Source organism: Oncorhynchus kisutch, linkage group LG28 (genome assembly GCF_002021735.2).
Source record: "Oncorhynchus kisutch isolate 150728-3 linkage group LG28, Okis_V2, whole genome shotgun sequence".
NCBI classification, from domain to species: Eukaryota; Metazoa; Chordata; class Actinopteri; order Salmoniformes; family Salmonidae; genus Oncorhynchus; species Oncorhynchus kisutch.
The window spans coordinates 34,082,263-34,099,952 of record NC_034201.2 but is presented as its reverse complement, the minus strand read 5'-3'; the positions used below and the strand labels follow the sequence as shown (position 1 = coordinate 34,099,952).

Genomic DNA, 17,690 nt, shown 5'->3' with positions numbered 1-17,690 from the left:
TAGGTTTTGTCGTGCCCTCTTCACGACTGTCTTGGTGTGCTTGGACCATGTTAGTTTGTTGGTGATGTGGACACCAAGGAACTTGAAGCTCTCAACCTGCTCCACTTCAGCCCCGTCGATGAGAATGGGGGCGTGCTCGGTCTCCTTTTTCCTATAGTCCATGATCATCTCATTTTGTCTTGATCACATTGAGGGACAGGTTGTTGTCCTGGTACCACACGGCCAGGTCTCTGACCTTCTCCCTATAGGCTGTCTCATCGTTGTCGGTGATCAGGCCTACCACTGTTGCCATCGGTAAACTTAATGATGGTGTTGGAGTCGTGCCTGGCTGTGCAGTCATGAGTGAACATGGAGTACAGGAGGGGGCTGAGCACACACTCCTGAGGGGCCCCTGTGTTGAGGATCAGCATGGCGGATGTGTTGTTACCTACCCTTACCACCTGGGGGCGGCCCGTCAGGAAGTCCAGGATCCAGTTGCAGAGGGAGGTGTTTAGTCCCAGGGACCTTAGCTTAGTGATGAGCTTTGAGGGAACTATGGTGTTGAACGTTGAGCTGCCGTCAATGAATAGCATTCTCACATAGGTGTTCCTTTTGTCCAGGTGGGAAGGGGCAGTGTGGAGTGCAATAGTGCATCATCTGTGGATCTATTGGGGCAGTTTTCCAATTGGAGTGGGTCTAGGGTTTCTTGGATAATGGTGTTGATGTGAGCCATGACCAGCCTTTCAAAGCAATTCATGGCTACAGATGTGAGTGCTACAGGTCGGTAGTAATTTAGGCAGACTCCCTTAGTGTTCTTAAGCACAGGCACTATAGTGGTCTGCTTGAAACATGTTGGTATTACAGACTGGGACAGGGAACGGTTAAAATGCCAGTGAAGACACTTGCCAGTTGGTCAGCGCATGCTCGCTGTACACGTCCTGGTAATCCATCTGGTCCTGCGGCCTTGTGAATGTTGACCTGTATAAAGGTCTTACTCACATCGCCTGCGGAGAGCTTGATCACACAGTCTTCCGGAACAGCTGGTGCTCTCATGCATGTTTCAGTGCCATTTGCCTTGAAGCGAGCATAGAAGTAGTTTAGCTCATCTGGTAGGCTCGTGTCACTGGGCAGGTCTCAGCTGTGCTTCCCTTTATAGTCTGTAATGGTTTGCAAGCCCTGCCACATCCAACTAATGTCAGAGCCGGTATAGTACGATTCGATCTTAGTCCTGTATTGACGCTTTGCCTGTTTGATGGTTTGTCGGAGGGCATAGCGGGATTTCTTATAAGCTTCCGGGTGACAGTCCCGCTCCTTGAAAGCAGCAGCTCTAGCCTTTAACTCAGTGCGAATGTTTTCTGTAAACCATGGCTTCTGGTTGGGGTATGTATGTACAGTCACTGTGGGGACCACTGGGTGAGCGTTTTCTTGTTTTCTTATGGTGGAATACAGCTCATTCAATGCTGTCTTAGTGCCAGCCTCAGTCTGTGGTGGTACGTAAACTACGAGAAATACAGATTGTTGTGTTTTTGGCTATGCCAGATTAATTGCTAAGACATGCTATTCTATAAAATAATTTCTCTGTAATTAATATCACCTGATTGAGCTAATCATGTAAATGTAATTAACTAGAGAGTCGGGCACCACAAAATAATATTTATAGAGCTGTTATCTTCCGAATAAACTCTTAAAGAACTAGTAATTATTTGACATCCATAGCAGTCAACATTAATCTTCATCTTAATTCAGTCTCATCTGAAAGTTGTAAATTCTTGGTTATCTTCAAAAACCCTGACTAACAATTTGAATCAGCAATACAAAATTGGGTTTAATTATTTATTTACTAAATACCTAACTAATCACACAGAATTACATATACAAAGAATGAATTATACCTGGATAATTCTTTACGTCATAGGAAAACGTCCCTAATGGGCGGAACAGATATGACAGCTTGTTACACAAAGGAAAAGGGGCGGGGTTGAGTGAAAGAGCAGGAGACTGGGGAACAAAGGGAAGAAGCTGTGCTATCGTAAATACAGTATCTTATGCATTCTAAATTACCACCCATTTGGAAAAGGAAAATGCAATTAATATTTACTCTGAGCTGCGCTTCAGTAGGTTGGTGGTAGATGGAACAGTGTGTTGCCAAACCGAGTCCTCTGTCCTTTGAAGAATGTCTCTGGTGGTCACTTGGATAAGTTGTAGTAACGTTGTTGTGTGGTCGATGGGATACTCTGTCTGTTCCTTCCTAACCTGTGTTTGCAGCTGCGGCAGCTAACTCAAAGGCTAGGAGGTATCACTTCTGTCGTGAATAAGAGTTCAAAGTTCATACCATTCGCAACCAAAGCTCATGCTGATGTTGGCTTCGTTCTGTAGTTTTATCTGAACCATTCTGACATAGGATCGTCATCCTACCTCATTGGAACAGGAAGTTATGTTGTCGTCAAGGCTTTATATAGGAAGGGAGAAAAGAGGTGTGTGTGAAAAGTTTTATAGCTCTTGTCCCTTCACATGGGAGGGCCACTGATTGAGCAGCCCTATCTTATGAAAATCCAAATCTCACCTTTTAGAAGCTAAAATCAAATTCAAACATTTAAATTGAACAACAATTCCATGTGAATCTGATAACTCTGTGTAGACATTCCACTGTAGAGTTTGTCATCTTATCATTGATGAGAATATCTCAGATGACAACCGAACTGACATCATATTCATTAAGTACCACTGCATATGTTCAATTGTTCAGATTACCAGAATATAGTTAATTTCCCCCCACATACTGATGTTCCCAGAATCTCTATGTTAACCAAAGGTTTTTTAAACGTAACCTCAGTAGGTTAGAGAAGGGAAAAGGGGGGAAGAGGTATTTATGATTGTCATGAACCTATCCCCCAGGTCAACGTCATGACACAGATGAAAACTCTCTAGGTGGATAGTGTGGTCTACAGTTTATCATGAGATACTCTACCTCAGGCGAGCAATAGCTTGAGACTTCCTTAGATATCGTGTACCAGCTGTTATTTCCAAAATACATAGCCCGCCGCCCCTTGTCTTTCCAGACACTGCTGTTCTATCCTGCCGGTACAGCGTATAATCAGCCAGATGTATGTTGATAGTGTTGTCGTTCAGCCACGACTCCGTGAGGCAAAAGATATTACAGTTTTGAATGTCCAGTTGGTAGTTTAATTTTTGGCGTAGGTCATCTATTGCATTCTCCCAAGATTGCATGTTTGCTAGCAGAATGAAAGGAAGTGGGGGTTTATTCGATCCCTTACGAATTCTCAGAAGGCAGCCCGCTCTTTTGGCCCCTTTTTCTCCACCTCTTCTTCACGCAAATCACAGGGATTTGGGCTTGTTCCCGCAAAAGCAGTATATAGTGTGCGTCAGGCTCGTCTGACTCATTAAAGGCAAAAAAGGATTCTGCCAGCCCGTGGTGAGTAATCTCAGTCCTGATGTTCAGAAGTTATTTTCGATCATAAGAGACGGTAGCGGCAACATCATGTACAAAATAAGTTTTAAAAAACAAGTTACAAAAAACGCAAATAAACGAACAAAAAAACACAATCGGTTGGGGACACGTAAAACGTCTGCCTTATTCTCCGTCGCCATTTTTATACACGAAATGCTTACTTGCAGGTTCCTTCTAGACAATGCAACTACAATAAGAAGTAATAAAATATGAGAATACAAACATAAAGATATTCCACAAAATAACTTTTAACAAGGCACACCTGTTTATTGAAATGCATTCCAGTTGAAGCTGGTTGAGAAAATGCCAAGAGTGTGCAAAGCTGTCATCAAGGCAAAGGGCGTTTTGTCTATTTTGAAGAATCTAAAATATATTTAGATTTGTTTAACACTTTTTGGGTTACTAAGTGATTCCATATGTGTTATTTCATAGTTTGGATGTCTTCACTATTATTCTACAATGTAGAAAATAGTTTAAAAAATAAAGAAAAACCCTTGAATGAGTAGGTGCGTCCAAACCTTTGACTGGTACTGTATATGTTTAAAATATATTTTGACAGCATGCTGTATTAGCTAGTAAAATATATTTCATGAATATGTGTTGCCATGTATTTTAACGAATGGAAAATGTAACTTTTTACCTTACATACTGTAGCTAGGCTACATAAAAATGTAATGCATGAAATTTCATCACTAAATAACAATAGAATGCTGTGGTAAACATTGAAAATGTCGTTTTTTAAAATGTATTAACTTTTATTTATTCAGGGTAGCCCAGTTGAGACCAGGGTCTCATTCCCAATGGTGCCCTGAGTACAAACATTTTAAACAGAAAGCAAAAGTAACATTCCAAATAAAACAATAATAACCTCTCTGTGTGTGGAGTGAAGGTGGTCCAACTGCAATCCTCAATGAATTAATTCAACACCAGAGTCTTAACCTGCCGTAGCGGCAGCAGGGATTCAAGATGCAAGGAATTTTGTTGGTTATTCCAACAATGAGGGACACTAAAACTAAAGGAGTATTTACCTAATTTGGTCGAGACCAGAGGGACCTCGTGTTAACCAATCCTGCAAGCGGGTTTGGTAGCTCATTCTTTTATACGTTAGCAACGAAGTTAGGTAAGTTGGAAGCTTGTGTAGTAGAGCTTTGTAAAAAAAAAAAAGGAAGTGATCTACAATGAAGTGATCTACAAGACTTTAATGAGGACAGCCAACCTTTTGATACAGGATGCAAAGGTGAATGAATGACTCATGACTGACAACTCAATCATTTAAATTTTTTTGCTCAAATAATTTGGTCCATTGTTCAATTGTGTTATGGGACTCACTGGAAGGTTGCATCTAAAATACAATGTACACATTTTCTCTGCACTTAACTTGTCTATTTTCTAAAATGATGTCTGAAAATACATTGAAATTAAACTTACAATGCAGATTCCTTCACCTCCAGTATCCATTTTCAAACTCAGAAGTTGACAGTTACCCTGTGGATAATGCAGAGTCAGTGTCAGTGAAAAATTGCACCGAAGATGAAGAATAAATAAGGGATTCATGTTCATGAACACTTTTTCATTTAATTGGGAACTATATACTGAAGAAAAATATAAAAGCAGCATGCAACAATCTCAAAGATTTTACTGAGTTACAGTTCATATAAGATCTGTCAATTTAAATAAATTAGGCTCTAATCAATTGATTTCACATGACTGGGGATACAGATATGCATCTGTTGGATCAGAAAACCAGTCAGTTTCTGGTGGGACCACCATTTGCCTCATGCAGCATGACACATCTGCTTCGCAGAGAGTTGATTGTGGAATGTTATCCTACTCCTCTTCAATGGCTGTGCGAAGTCGATAATGGCAGGAACTTGAACACACTGTTGTATACGTCGATCCAGAACATCCCAAACATGCTGAATTGGTGGCATGTCTGGTTGGTATGCAGGCCATGAAAGAACTGCTTATCATGCTGATACATGAGGTGATAGTGGTGGATTTTATTTATTTTACCTTTATTTAACCAGGCAAGTCAGTTAAGAACACATTCTTATTTTCAATGACAGCCTGGGAACAGTGGGTTAACTGCCTGTTCAGTGAATGGCATGACAATGGGCCTCAGGATCTCGTCACGGTATCTCTGTGCATTCAAATTGCCATTGATAAAATGCAATTTTGTTTGTTGTCCGTAGCTTATGCCTGCCCATACCATAACCCCACCACCACAATGGAGCACTCTGTTCACAACGTTGACATCAGCAAATCGCTTGCCCACACCATGCCTTATAAGTGGTCTGTGGTTGTGAGGCCAGTTGGACGTACGGCCAAATTAACAAAAACTAAAATTATCTGGCAACAGCACACCAATTGCACACTCCCTCAAAACTGGAGAGATCTGTTTCATTGTGTTGTGTGACATATTTTAGAGGGCCTTTTTAGTCCCCAGCACAAGGTGCACCTGTGTAATGATCATACTGTTTAATCAGCTTCTTTATATGCCACTCTTGTCAAGTGTATGGATTATATTGGCAAAAGATAAACACCCACTAACAGTGATCTTTGATTTCAGTTTATGAAACATGGGACTAACACTTTACATGTTGCGTTTATATTTTTGTCCAGTGTAGCTAGCTAAATTATTCAAAAGATGAGTTACATAGGTTGGGGTCTGTCCATAGGCAGCTGAGGCTCCAGACCAGAATGATCCACTGCAGGATGGAAAAATAAAATTATGGGTCCAAACGTTCCAACATAATTAACGACCAGCCTGTTTGGTTAGCAACCTCAGAACTAACACCTTTTTTTTTCCCGTCTGATGGAACGATGAAATAAAACACATTTACTCATTAATGAAAACATGTAGTTCATCTTTTTTTTAATGTTGGCAACCGTTTTATAATAGGAGGGCCAGAGATAATTAGACACCTGTGATAATCTGAAGTACTGGAAAGGGGCCACTAGGTGTCTTGTGATAGATTACATAAAATCCTTGAAAGACACAACAATTCTGGTAGTTTACTGGTAAAATTTGTGAATATACCCTTAACTGTAACAGGGCATTTCAAATGTACCAGTGTCTCTAGCACGTAAAAAAAATAGAACCTTCAAAGTCTGCCCTTGTAGTGCACATTTCCAGATACATAAGATAGCCTTGAAGGAAAAAAGCAACAAGAGCTAGTCTCTTCGGAGCATTAAACCCCAGATGGAAAGCAACATATCGCACACCATTTGCCACCATCTCGTCAATCTATTTCACATCAACATGTCCTCACCAATAGTGTTGCCTGTCTGTCAACTCCCTCAAATATTGTTTTTATAAGAAATGCAGTCCATCAACTCTCTCTCTCTCTCTCGCATCTTGCCTCTGCCAACGGGGGTCATACTAGATGTTCGGCACAATGGACTTGGGTGTTTTTAGTTATTTAAATTTTTTGTTGTTGTTGTAAAGTTTGGGAAAGTGAAAATGAATTAAATGTGCCTGTCACCATCAGTCCCTTCAGTCTCAAAGAGAGAAATCCTCTGGAGGTATTGTCAGAAATAGATTGGGAATTAATGAGATTTGCTCTCATTGAGTATTTTCCCTCAAAGAATGACCACCACACACCGTTGATTCATTAATAGCTTAATTGCTCTGAATCGCTAAACGTCAGTCAAAAGGGGTTCATTTATATTTAAATTAGGACATGTATTTCATGGTTTTGCTGGTTCTTTTTGCAATAGGTTTCTTTAATGTACATTTTGATTGGCAGGTTGACAGATTGCTTGATCAGGTGATTTGTTGATGAATAGATTAAATAACTTTTCTGACTCCTGTCAAGCTTGTCAGATGTCGTGTGGACTCATGATCTTTTAAGTGAGATTAAAGTCACTCCTATAGATGTCTAAATTCCCAATGTGATCGTTGCATTACCATTTGCATTTTGACAGCTGCTGTTCACTTTTGTCAGCATTGTCACGCTACCTGTGTCAACTGCCACGATGAACAACCAAGGCTGAGCACAGTCTAGATCTGAAAAACACACAGAATGAATGTTTGTGGGCCATTTTCAAACACAGTGCTTTGCAGAAGGCATTTAAAGTCAACATTTTTTCACGTAAATGGATATTTCACTACTTTTTAAACTCATACGTTATCTCCAGCACCATACCACTATGACAATTTGTTAACGTTATGTAGTCAAAATAAGGTACGAAGAGAAAAAAAAATCTAAAACAGTAATGACGTCCCACCCAAGGGGAGGTTGTTTACCCACTCTACGTAACCGTGAGTTAATTCAGAAAAGTTGAAAAGGACTGATTTTAAATTAAGACCTGATAACATCATAGGTGGTTGTGGGGATTGAAACCACAACAATCTGGGCTCTAAAGGCTGCGTTCTGATCTTCCACTAATTGGTCATTTGACCAATCACATCAGAATTTTCTTCAGAGCCCAATGAATGAAAAAAAATATCAGAATTGGGCTGCCTATCTAAACACAGCCAGTGTTACCACTCGATTACACAGACATTCCATTTTTCAATTCTTAATTGTAATTATGTTGGTCTTTTTTATTCAGCACCTGTTGCTCTAGAGATTTGTTTGATAGAAGGTGACCAATGTTTAATTGTCTCACTGCTAATTCCAAACATGGGCTGGTCAGAGATACCCCAGGGTCCGACTCTCTCCCTGTGTGTTACACACAAAACACTTTGCCTCTCTTTCTTTTTTCTTCCTTTCTCTTTGTCGCTCGCTCTCTCTCTCTCACTCACAAACAAAGACATATATACACGCACGAATGCTTGCACTCTTCATAAGTACACAGACACTCTTCCTTACAGTCACATATTATGCCTATGCTCTACAGTCCCCACACTCACACGGAGCTATTCACGTCTCTTTCACACACACACTTACATTTGCGGTAGTGCTCCCTCAAAGACAAATTTTATCTTTCACTCCACAGCACACAGGCAAGCGCACACACGCACGCATAGGTATTCTCTGCAGTCTCTCTCTTATGCTCTTTCTCTCTCACACACACACGGCAGAGCCTCCCTCTCTTTGACAGATGGATGGGGACTAATAGCATAATTAAGTACCCGCACCGGCGGTCCCTGTTTACCGTTCGGTTGCTAAGAGGTGACATCAGCTGAGCCCACCTCCTTCCTCAATAACCCCCCCCCCCCCCCCTCTCTCTCTCTCTCTCTCTCTCTCACTCTCTCGCGCACACAAACAAACGGCAGCCGTGTGCAGGGTGTGTTGTAGAGGTAGAGAGAGCAGGCAGGAAGCAGTGTGTGAGGCAGACAGACAGCATGGTTAGAGCATGCAGGGCGGACCAGCCACGGCTCTCCATGTAGCCCAGTGCAGCACAAGCTAGAGGGGGGGAGTCCGAGGAGCCACCAGGACCTACTCATCTCACTAACAGCCAGGAGCTCTCTCTCCACTCAGGCTACTGGCTTTTTTTTCAGGGATAGACTTCAGAGGAACAACTTCAAATTTCATTTTTTTTTCTCTGGCTGGCTTTGGTGTTTACTTTCGAGGAGCCTTTTTTGTATATTTGGGGACACCTGGGGAATAGTTATTGTTTTGACTGGGTCTTGACTGGGCTGGGTGGGCGCTCCAAGGGACCGCATGCATGACACAACGCAAAGGCGAGAAGACCACCATCAGCATCCAGGAGCACATGGCCATTGACGTGTGCCCTGGCCCCATCCAGCCCATCAAGCAGATCTCTGACTACTTCCCCCGCTACCCGCGGGGTCTCCCCCCGACAGCACCCCCCGCCCTCAGCCGAGCCGGCTCGCTGCACTCCTCCTCCGCCAGCCACAACTCTGGGGATGACCCGGCCCACTCCCACACCGGCGACGACCCGGACCGGGTGTTTGGCGGTGCCGCCGCCCCAACACCTGCGGCGACTGGCAAGAAGGAGGAGGAACCGGACGTGGAGGGCTATGACTCGGACGACTCAAGTGAGTAGAGACATTTTCTCTCTTTTGTCCTCTTTTTCTTCCTTCGTTCCTTCCTTCAGTGTCTGGTTGCCGAGTGACCATCTGGTGAGGCTGTGTCTTTTTTGACCTCTCTCTTCTCCACTCTCATTTTCCTTCCATCTGTGGTTGCCGAGTGCCGGTGTGTCTGTGCGTCTCCCTGTCTGTGGCGTAGCTAACTCTTGACTGTTGAGAGCCAACTGTTGCTGCCGCAGAGCGGCTGTTGCTTCCTTCCCTGCATACAATACTGCACTCCTGCACTGATACATTATAGACTTCCGTAGGTACCATAAACACAGATCAACAAAAATAATTATTCTACCAGTGTAAGAAAGGTGACGTGATTACACGTGATGTGAAAAGGCTGGGCTTATGTGCTTGTTGTGCCGAAGCTTCATGCCTTCTTTGAGTAGTTGTAAATTAGCAGGCCGGATATACACTGAGTATTCCTAACATTTGGAACACCTTCTTAATATTGAGTTGCACTCACAGTCTACAGTAGCAGCCAATGTCTGGTGTTCAATGTAGGCCTACATTCCATGAGACTTTTGAAAAAAAGACATACAGGTTTAACGGCTTTCCTCTTCCTCTTCTGAGGAGGAGTAGCAAGGATCAGACCAATACGCAGCGTGGTAAGTGTTCATCTTGGTTTTTAATATAATTTTTATTTCACCTTTATTTAACCAGGTAGGCTAGTTGAGAACAAGTTCTCATTTACAACTGCGACCTGGCCAAGATAAAGCATAGCAGTGTGAACAGACAACAACACAGAGTTACACATGGAGTAAACAATAAACAAGTCAATAACACAGTAGATTTTTTTTTTAAATAGTCTATATACATTGTGTGCAAAAGGCATGAGGAGGTAGGCGAATAATTACAATTTTGCAGATTAACACTGGAGTGATAAATGATCAAATGGTCATGTGTAGGTAGAAATACTGGTGTGCAAAAGAGCAGAAAAGTTAATAAATAAAAACAGTATGGGGATGAGGTGGGTAAATTGGGTGGGCTATTTACCGATGGACTATGTACAGCTGCAGCGATCGGTTAGCTGCACAGATAGCAGATGTTTAAAGTTGGTGAGGGTGGTAAAGGTCTCCAACGATTTTTTCAATTCGTTCCAGTCACAGGCAGCAGAGAACTGGAAGGAAAGGCGGCCAAATGAGGTGTTGGCTTTAGGGATGATCAGTGAGATACACCTGCTGGAGCGCGTGCTACAGGTGGGTGTTGCCATCGTGACCAGTGAACTGAGATAAGGCGGAGCTTTACCTAGCATGGACTTGTAGATGACCTGGAGCCAATGGGTCTGGCGACGAATATGTAGCGAGGCCCAGCCGACTAGAGCATACAGGTCGCAGTGGTGGGTGGTATAAGGTGCTTTAGTAACAAAACGGATGGCACTGTGATAAACTGCATCCAGTTTGCTGAGTAGTGTATTGGAAGCTATTTTGTAGATGACATCGCCAAAGTCGAGGATCGGTAGGATAGTCAGTTTTACTAGGGTAAGTTTGGTGGCGTGAGTGAAGGAGGCTTTGTTGCGGAATAGAAAGCCGACTCTAGAAAGCCGAGATTTGATTTTAGATTGGAGATGTTTGATATGAGTCTGGAAGGAGAGTTTACAGTCTAGCCAGACACCTAGGTACTTATAGATGTCCACATATTCTAGGTCGGAACCATCCAGCGTGATGATGCTAGTCGGGCGTGCGGGTGCAGGCAGCGAACGGTTGAAAAGCATGCATTTGGTTTTACTAGCGTTTAAGAGCAGTTGGAGGCCACGGAAGGAGTGTTGTATGGCATTGAAGCTCATTTGGAGGTTAGATAGCACAGTGTCCAAGGAAGGGCCAGAAGTATACAGAATGGTGTCATCTGCATAGAGGTGGATCAGGGAATCGCCCGCAGCAAGAGTAACATCATTGATATATACAGAGAAAAGAGTCGGCCCGAGAATTGAACCCTGTGGCACCTCCATATAGAGACTGCCAGAGGACCGGACAACATGCCCTCCGATTTGACACACTGAACTCTGTCTACAAAGTAGTTGGTGAACCAGGCAAGGCAGTCATTAGAAAAAACGAGTTTAATAAGACCGAGAATAATGAACACTGAACAAAACAATAATCGACAACGTGAAAAAACAAAACCGAAAAAGTTCCGTGTGGAACAAAACACTGACACGGAAAATAATCACCCACAACTCAAAAGTGAAACCAGGCTACCTAAGTATGGTTCTCAATCAGGGACAACGATTGACAGCTGCCTCTGATTGAGAAGCATACCAGGCCAAACACAGAAATCCCAAATTATAGAAAAAGGAACATAGACTGCCCACCCCAACTCACGCCCTGGCCATACTAAAACAAAGACAAAACAAAGGAACTAAGGTCAGAACGTGACAGCAGGGATTGACATTAACCTGTTCATCCACTTGTTCTTCGGAGAAGGAGGTGACCAGAAATATTGTTGTTGTTTGATGCAAGAAACCACTTTACAAAATAAACTGCATTATTATACCCATACCATTGTTACAGAGAATCAGACAAATCATGCTACCCTCTGCCTATTGGTTACTTAGCTTATTCAAGCCTGTCTCAAAATACAACTGGCTCCAGGTCATTTATAAGTCTTTGCTAGGTAAAGCTCCGTCTTATCTCAGCTCAATGGTCACCATAGCAACACCCATCCGTAGCACGCGCTCCAGCAAGTATATTTCACTGGTCATCCCCAAAGCCAACACCTTTGGCCGCCTTTCCTTCCAGTTCTCTGCTGCCAATGACTTGAACGAATTGCAAAAATCACTGAAGTTGGAGACTTATATCTCCCTCGCTAACTTTAAGCATTGGCTGTCAGAGCAGCTGAACAATTGCTGCACCTGTACACAGCCCATCGGTAAATAGCCCATCCAACCACCTACCTCATCCCCATATTTGTTTTTCTGCTCTTTTGCACACCAGTATTTCTACTTGCACATCCTCATCTGCACATCTATCACTCCAGTGTAAATTGCTAAATTGTAATTACTTCGCCATTATGGCCAATTTATTGCCTTACCTCCTTACTTAATTTGCACACACTGTATACAGATTTTTCTATTGTGTTATTGACTGTACGTTTGTTTGTCCCATGTGTAACTCTGTGTTGTTTTTTTGTCGCACTGTTTTGCTTTATCTTGGCCAGGTCGCAGTTGTAAATGAGACCTTGTTCTCAAAAAAACTCCCCTTTATGACCAAAAAAAGCTCTTTACCCTACTCACTTTTTTCTAGATTATTTAAAAATGTACACATTTTGTGCTTCCTACAACAGCAATCACTCCCCTATTGTTGCCTACAAATGATCTATACCTGGGCTAATAACTCACTAACTAGCAAAGGATATGAACAGAATGTGCATACATGGTTACATGCAGCTCTCGCTTTGATCTCAAAACAAGTACATCAACGACCGCTCATGCTGTAAACACAGTCCAGTTCAAAGTAAATGGCACAGATCCATATATATTGGATAGGTCCATTTGTGTATAGGCCTACTGCAGCGCTGATTGTTTATGCCACACTCCGATGCGTTCTATCTACAACAAATTCTCTTGCATAGTTTGTTTTGTTTGGGTATGTTGCATTGAAAGTGGCTATTGCTTTGATTCAATCCCAATTGCCACAGTAAAGGGAAATGTTGCTTGTGTTAACAGGGGAAACTCTAGAACAGTGGTCATCAACCTTTTCTGAATCAATATCTCTTTCTGAGGCAAAATACAAGCCGAGATCTACCGCTCAGAGTTTTTTTTTTACATGACTTAAAGAAGGTAAGCCTATGCAACATTAACCAATAAAAAATAGTACTGGAGCAATGAGGTTTGTGCAGTCAATTAATTAGCTTTTTATTTTACTGGGCTGATCGTGCCTGCATCTGATGGTCAGTCTCAGCGGAGGGAGAGAGCAGCAGACTGAGGGTCAAGCTCTCAACATCTCTCCGCTCTCCCTTTCCTCCACTGACACTGACCAAAAAGGGACACCATCTTCCAGCTGATGGCGAAACTCAAGTTACACCGCATTATTTCTGCCTCATGCACAAATTCATGTTGTTACTCCTATGAACAGAGAAAGTGCAATATTCCTTGATATTAAAAAAGACCCAAGCTGCTAATAATAACAACAACTCAAGCCTATAGATACACTTTCCTACTCACTCATTACTGCTACAGTGCTTGTTGTAGCACTGAGTGGAAATAGGAAGAACGCACATTTTGTGGCTTATAAAAGGGATGACAGTACTGAGTAAGAACTTAAACATGAACTCACAGCAGCTCTTTGCTTTATTTGTTGACATTCTCTCTCTAGTCATGGTTTTAAACGTTTTGAAATTTCAGAGCATCAACTTTGCTGTAGCTTTCTTTTATGTCTGCTACGTTACTGCAGACACGGTAATCTGAGCCATCCGATTGGCCAGTGGTAGGTTGATAGTGCACTGGATTTGCTCCCCGGGCCGCCGGGAAGGCAAAATTTGTATCTTCAGACACATGAAATGGTTCAAAATGGCAACAGTTCGCCTACCCGGCACACAAGGCAGCTGAATCAGGTGCACCTACTGTTAACAGCCCGAGACAAATATAATAAAATAAAAAAAATAAGAACACCAGGCTTTATAGTTGGGTTTTTTACAGAAATGCTTGTCGATCGACTAGGAATGCGACCGGTTGGTGACCACTGCTCTAGAAAGTTGAGTGAAGTTCAATATCGTGCTTCTCTCTGTGGGTTCTTTCTTCTGCGCCGCAGTCCCGGGATAGCTTTGCGTTATTCTCGGCAGTCCCGGGAGAGCTTTGTGTCACTCTCGGCAATCCCGGGAGAGCTTTGCGTCATTCTCGGCGAAACATTGCACCGCCCCCTTTTGCCTCAATTTGTCAGGGCATGGACTGGAGGTCGACCGATTAATCGGAATGGCCGATTAATTGGGGCCGATTTCAAGTTTTCATAACAATCGGTCATTTTGGACGCCTATTTTTATTTTTTTACCTTTTTCTTTAATGTTTATTTAACTAGGCAAGTTAGTTAAGAACACATTCTTATTTTCAATGACGGCCTAGGAACGGTGGGTTAACTGCCTTGTTCAGGGGCAGAACTACAGATTTTTACCTTGTCAGCTCAGGGATTCAATCTTGCAACCTTACAGTCCAACGCTCTAACCACCTGCCTCATGAGGAGCCCGCCCGACGGAATGCAGTAAGAAGCCAAGGTAAGTTGCTAGCTAGCATTAAACTTAATCACTCATAATCACTAGTTATAACTACATATGGTTGATGATATTACTAGTTTATCTAGCTTGTCCTGCGTTTTATATAATCGATGCAGTGCGCATTTGCGAAAAAGGTCGTTGCTCCAACGTGTACCTAACCATAAACACCAATGCCTTTCTTAAAATCAATACACAGAAGTATATATTTTTAAACCTGCATATTTAGCTAAAAGAAATCCAGGTTAGCAGGCAATATTAACCAGGTGAAATTGCGTCACTTCTCTTGCGTTCATTGCATGCAGAGTCAGGGTATATGCAACAGTTTGGGCCGCCTGGCTCATTGCGAACTAATTTGCCAGAATTTTACGTAATTATGACATAACATTGAAGGTTGTGCAATGTAACAGGAGTATTTAGACTGATGGATGCCACCCTTTAGATAAAATACGTAACTGTTCCGTATTTCACTGAAAGAATAAACGTCTTGTTTTCAAGATGATAGTTTCCGGATTTGACCATATTAATGACCTAAGGCTCGCATTTCTGTGTGTTATTATGTTATAATTAAGTCTATGATTTGATAGAGCAGTCTGACTGAGCGATGGTAGGCACCAGCAGGCTCATAAGCATTCATTCAAACAGCACTTTTGTGCATTTTGCCAGCAGCTCTGCTGTTTATGACTTCAAGCCTATCAACTCCCGAGATTAGGCTGGTGTAACGATGTGATGTGAAATGGCTATCTAGTTAGCGGGGTTCACGCTAATAGTGTTTCAAACGTCACTCGCTCTGAGACTTGGAGTAGTTGTTCCCCTTGCTCTGCATGGGTAACGCTGCTTCGAGGGTGGCTGTTGTCGTTGTGTTCCTGGTTCGAGCCCAGGTAGGAGCGAGGAGAGGGACGGAAGCTATACTGTTACACTGGCAATACTAAAGTGCCTATAAGAACATCCAATAGTCAAAGGTATATGAAATACAAATGGTATATTATTATTTGACCATGCTGGTCATTTATGAACATTTGAACATCTTGGCCATGCTCTGATATAATCTCCACCCGGCACAGCCAGAAGAGGACTGGCCACCCCACATATGCTCTCTCTAATTCTCTCTCTCGGAGGACCTGAGCCCTAGGACCATGCCCCAGGACTACCTGACATGATGACTCCTTGCTGTCCCCAGTCCACCTGACCGTGCTGCTGCTCCAGTTTCAACTGTTCTGCCTTATTATTATACGACCATGCTGGTCATTTATGAACATTTGAACATCTTGGCTATGTTCTGTTATAATCTCCACCCGGCACAGCCAGAAGAGGACTGGCCACCCCACATAGCCTGGTTCCTCTCTAGGTTTCTTCCTAGGTTTTGGCCTTTCTAGGGAGTTTTTCCTAGCCACCGTGCTTCTACACCTGCATTGCTTGCTGTTTGGGGTTTTAGGCTGGGTTTCTGTACAGCACTTTGAGATATCAGCTGATGTACGAAGGGCTATATAAATAAATTTGATTTGATTTGATTTATAGAGAGAAATAGTCCTATAATTCATATAATAACTATAACCTAAAACTTCTTACCTGGGAATATTGAAGACTCATGTTAAAAGGAACCACCAGCTTTCATATGTTCTCATTTTCTGAGCAAGGAAACTAAACGTTAGCTTTCTTACATGGCACATATTGCACTTTTACTTTCTTCTCCAACACTTTGTTTTTGCATTATTTAAACCAAATTGAACATGTTTCATTATTTATTTGAGGCTAAATTGATTTTATTGATGTATTATATTAAGTTAAAATAAGTGTTCATTCAGTATTGTTGTAATTGTCATTATTACAAATACATTTAAAAAATCGGCCAATTAATCAGCTTTTTTTGTCCTCCAATAATCGGTATCGGCATCGGCGTTGAAAAATCATAATTGGTCGACCTCTAGCATGGACTCTACAAGGTGTCGAAAGCGTTCCACAGGGATGCTGGCCAATATTGACTCCAATGCATCCCATAGTTGTGTCAAGTTGGCTGAATCTCCTTTGGGTGGTAGACCATTCTTGATACACACGGGAAACTGTTGAGTGTGAAAAATCCAGCAGCGTTGCAGTTCTTGACACAAACCTTTGCACCTGGCACCTACTACCATACCCTGTTCAAAGGCACTTAAATGTATTGTCTTGCCCATTCACCCTCACCATGTCTCAATTGTCTCAAGGCTCAGAAATCCTTCTTTAATTTTTCTCCTCCCCTTCATCTACACTGATTGAAGTGGATATAACAAGTGACATCAATAAGGGGTCATAGCTTTCACCTGGTCAGTCTGTCATGGATAGAGCAGGTATTCTTAGTGTTTTGTATACTCAGTGTGTGTAGTGGGCTCCAGTCGGATTCGTAGGCATGCTGTTGAGTCTCGACACGAGGGCTGTTTACATCCACACGCAAGCAGCCTGCCGGCCAAACAGCGAGGCTGGCAGGCTCCTGTTGTCTGTGTCTGTCTGTGCGTGTGTATGCGTGCGTGTGCACATACAGTATGAGCTATTAGTATCAAGCTACTGTTGTGTTCGAATGTGCGTGTGTGTGTGACGTGTGTTTGCATATGCCCCAGTCTCTCCTGCCAAGAGAATGCACCTCCTGTGACAAGCCCGTTTTGAATTTCTTGTGTCTTACAGTGAGTGGTTTTCGTGTCACCCACTGTCTGAATGCTCTAAAAGCAAATCCCTTATGAGAACACTAATCACTTTGCCCGGCTACCCAAACACTCCAGCCAAACGTTACACCACACCTATGGATGTTAGGTTCTTCAAAGCAAATTAGTCTGGATCGGAGTACCTCCCTGAAAATGTCAAGAATGGAAATCCATTCTAGACCATGATGTGCGGCCCAGTACATCACGGGGGCCAAGCTTCCTGCCATCCAGGACCTATATAATAGGTGGTGTCAGAGGAAAGCCCATAAAATTGTCAGAGACTCCAGTCACTAAAGTTATAGACTGTTTTCTCTACTACCGCACTGCAAGCGGTACCGGAGCACCAAGTCTAGGACCAAAAGCCTCATTAACAATGGAAATC

At 42.6% G+C, this 17,690-nt stretch overlaps 1 protein-coding gene across 2 annotated transcripts in view; it reads left to right on the top strand.

The window, feature by feature from the left end:
- Positions 1-8,675: 8,675 nt before the first annotated feature.
- LOC109873111 (double C2-like domain-containing protein beta) overlaps positions 8,676-17,690 on the top strand; it is a 169,485-nt gene continuing 160,470 nt past the window's right edge. For both annotated transcript variants that reach the window (XM_031807722.1, XM_020464657.2), the window contains exon 1: positions 8,676-9,398. In XM_031807722.1, coding sequence (XP_031663582.1) covers positions 9,065-9,398 — 334 coding nt within the window. In that variant the 5' untranslated portion in view covers positions 8,676-9,064. The remainder of the gene's footprint in view (positions 9,399-17,690) is intronic.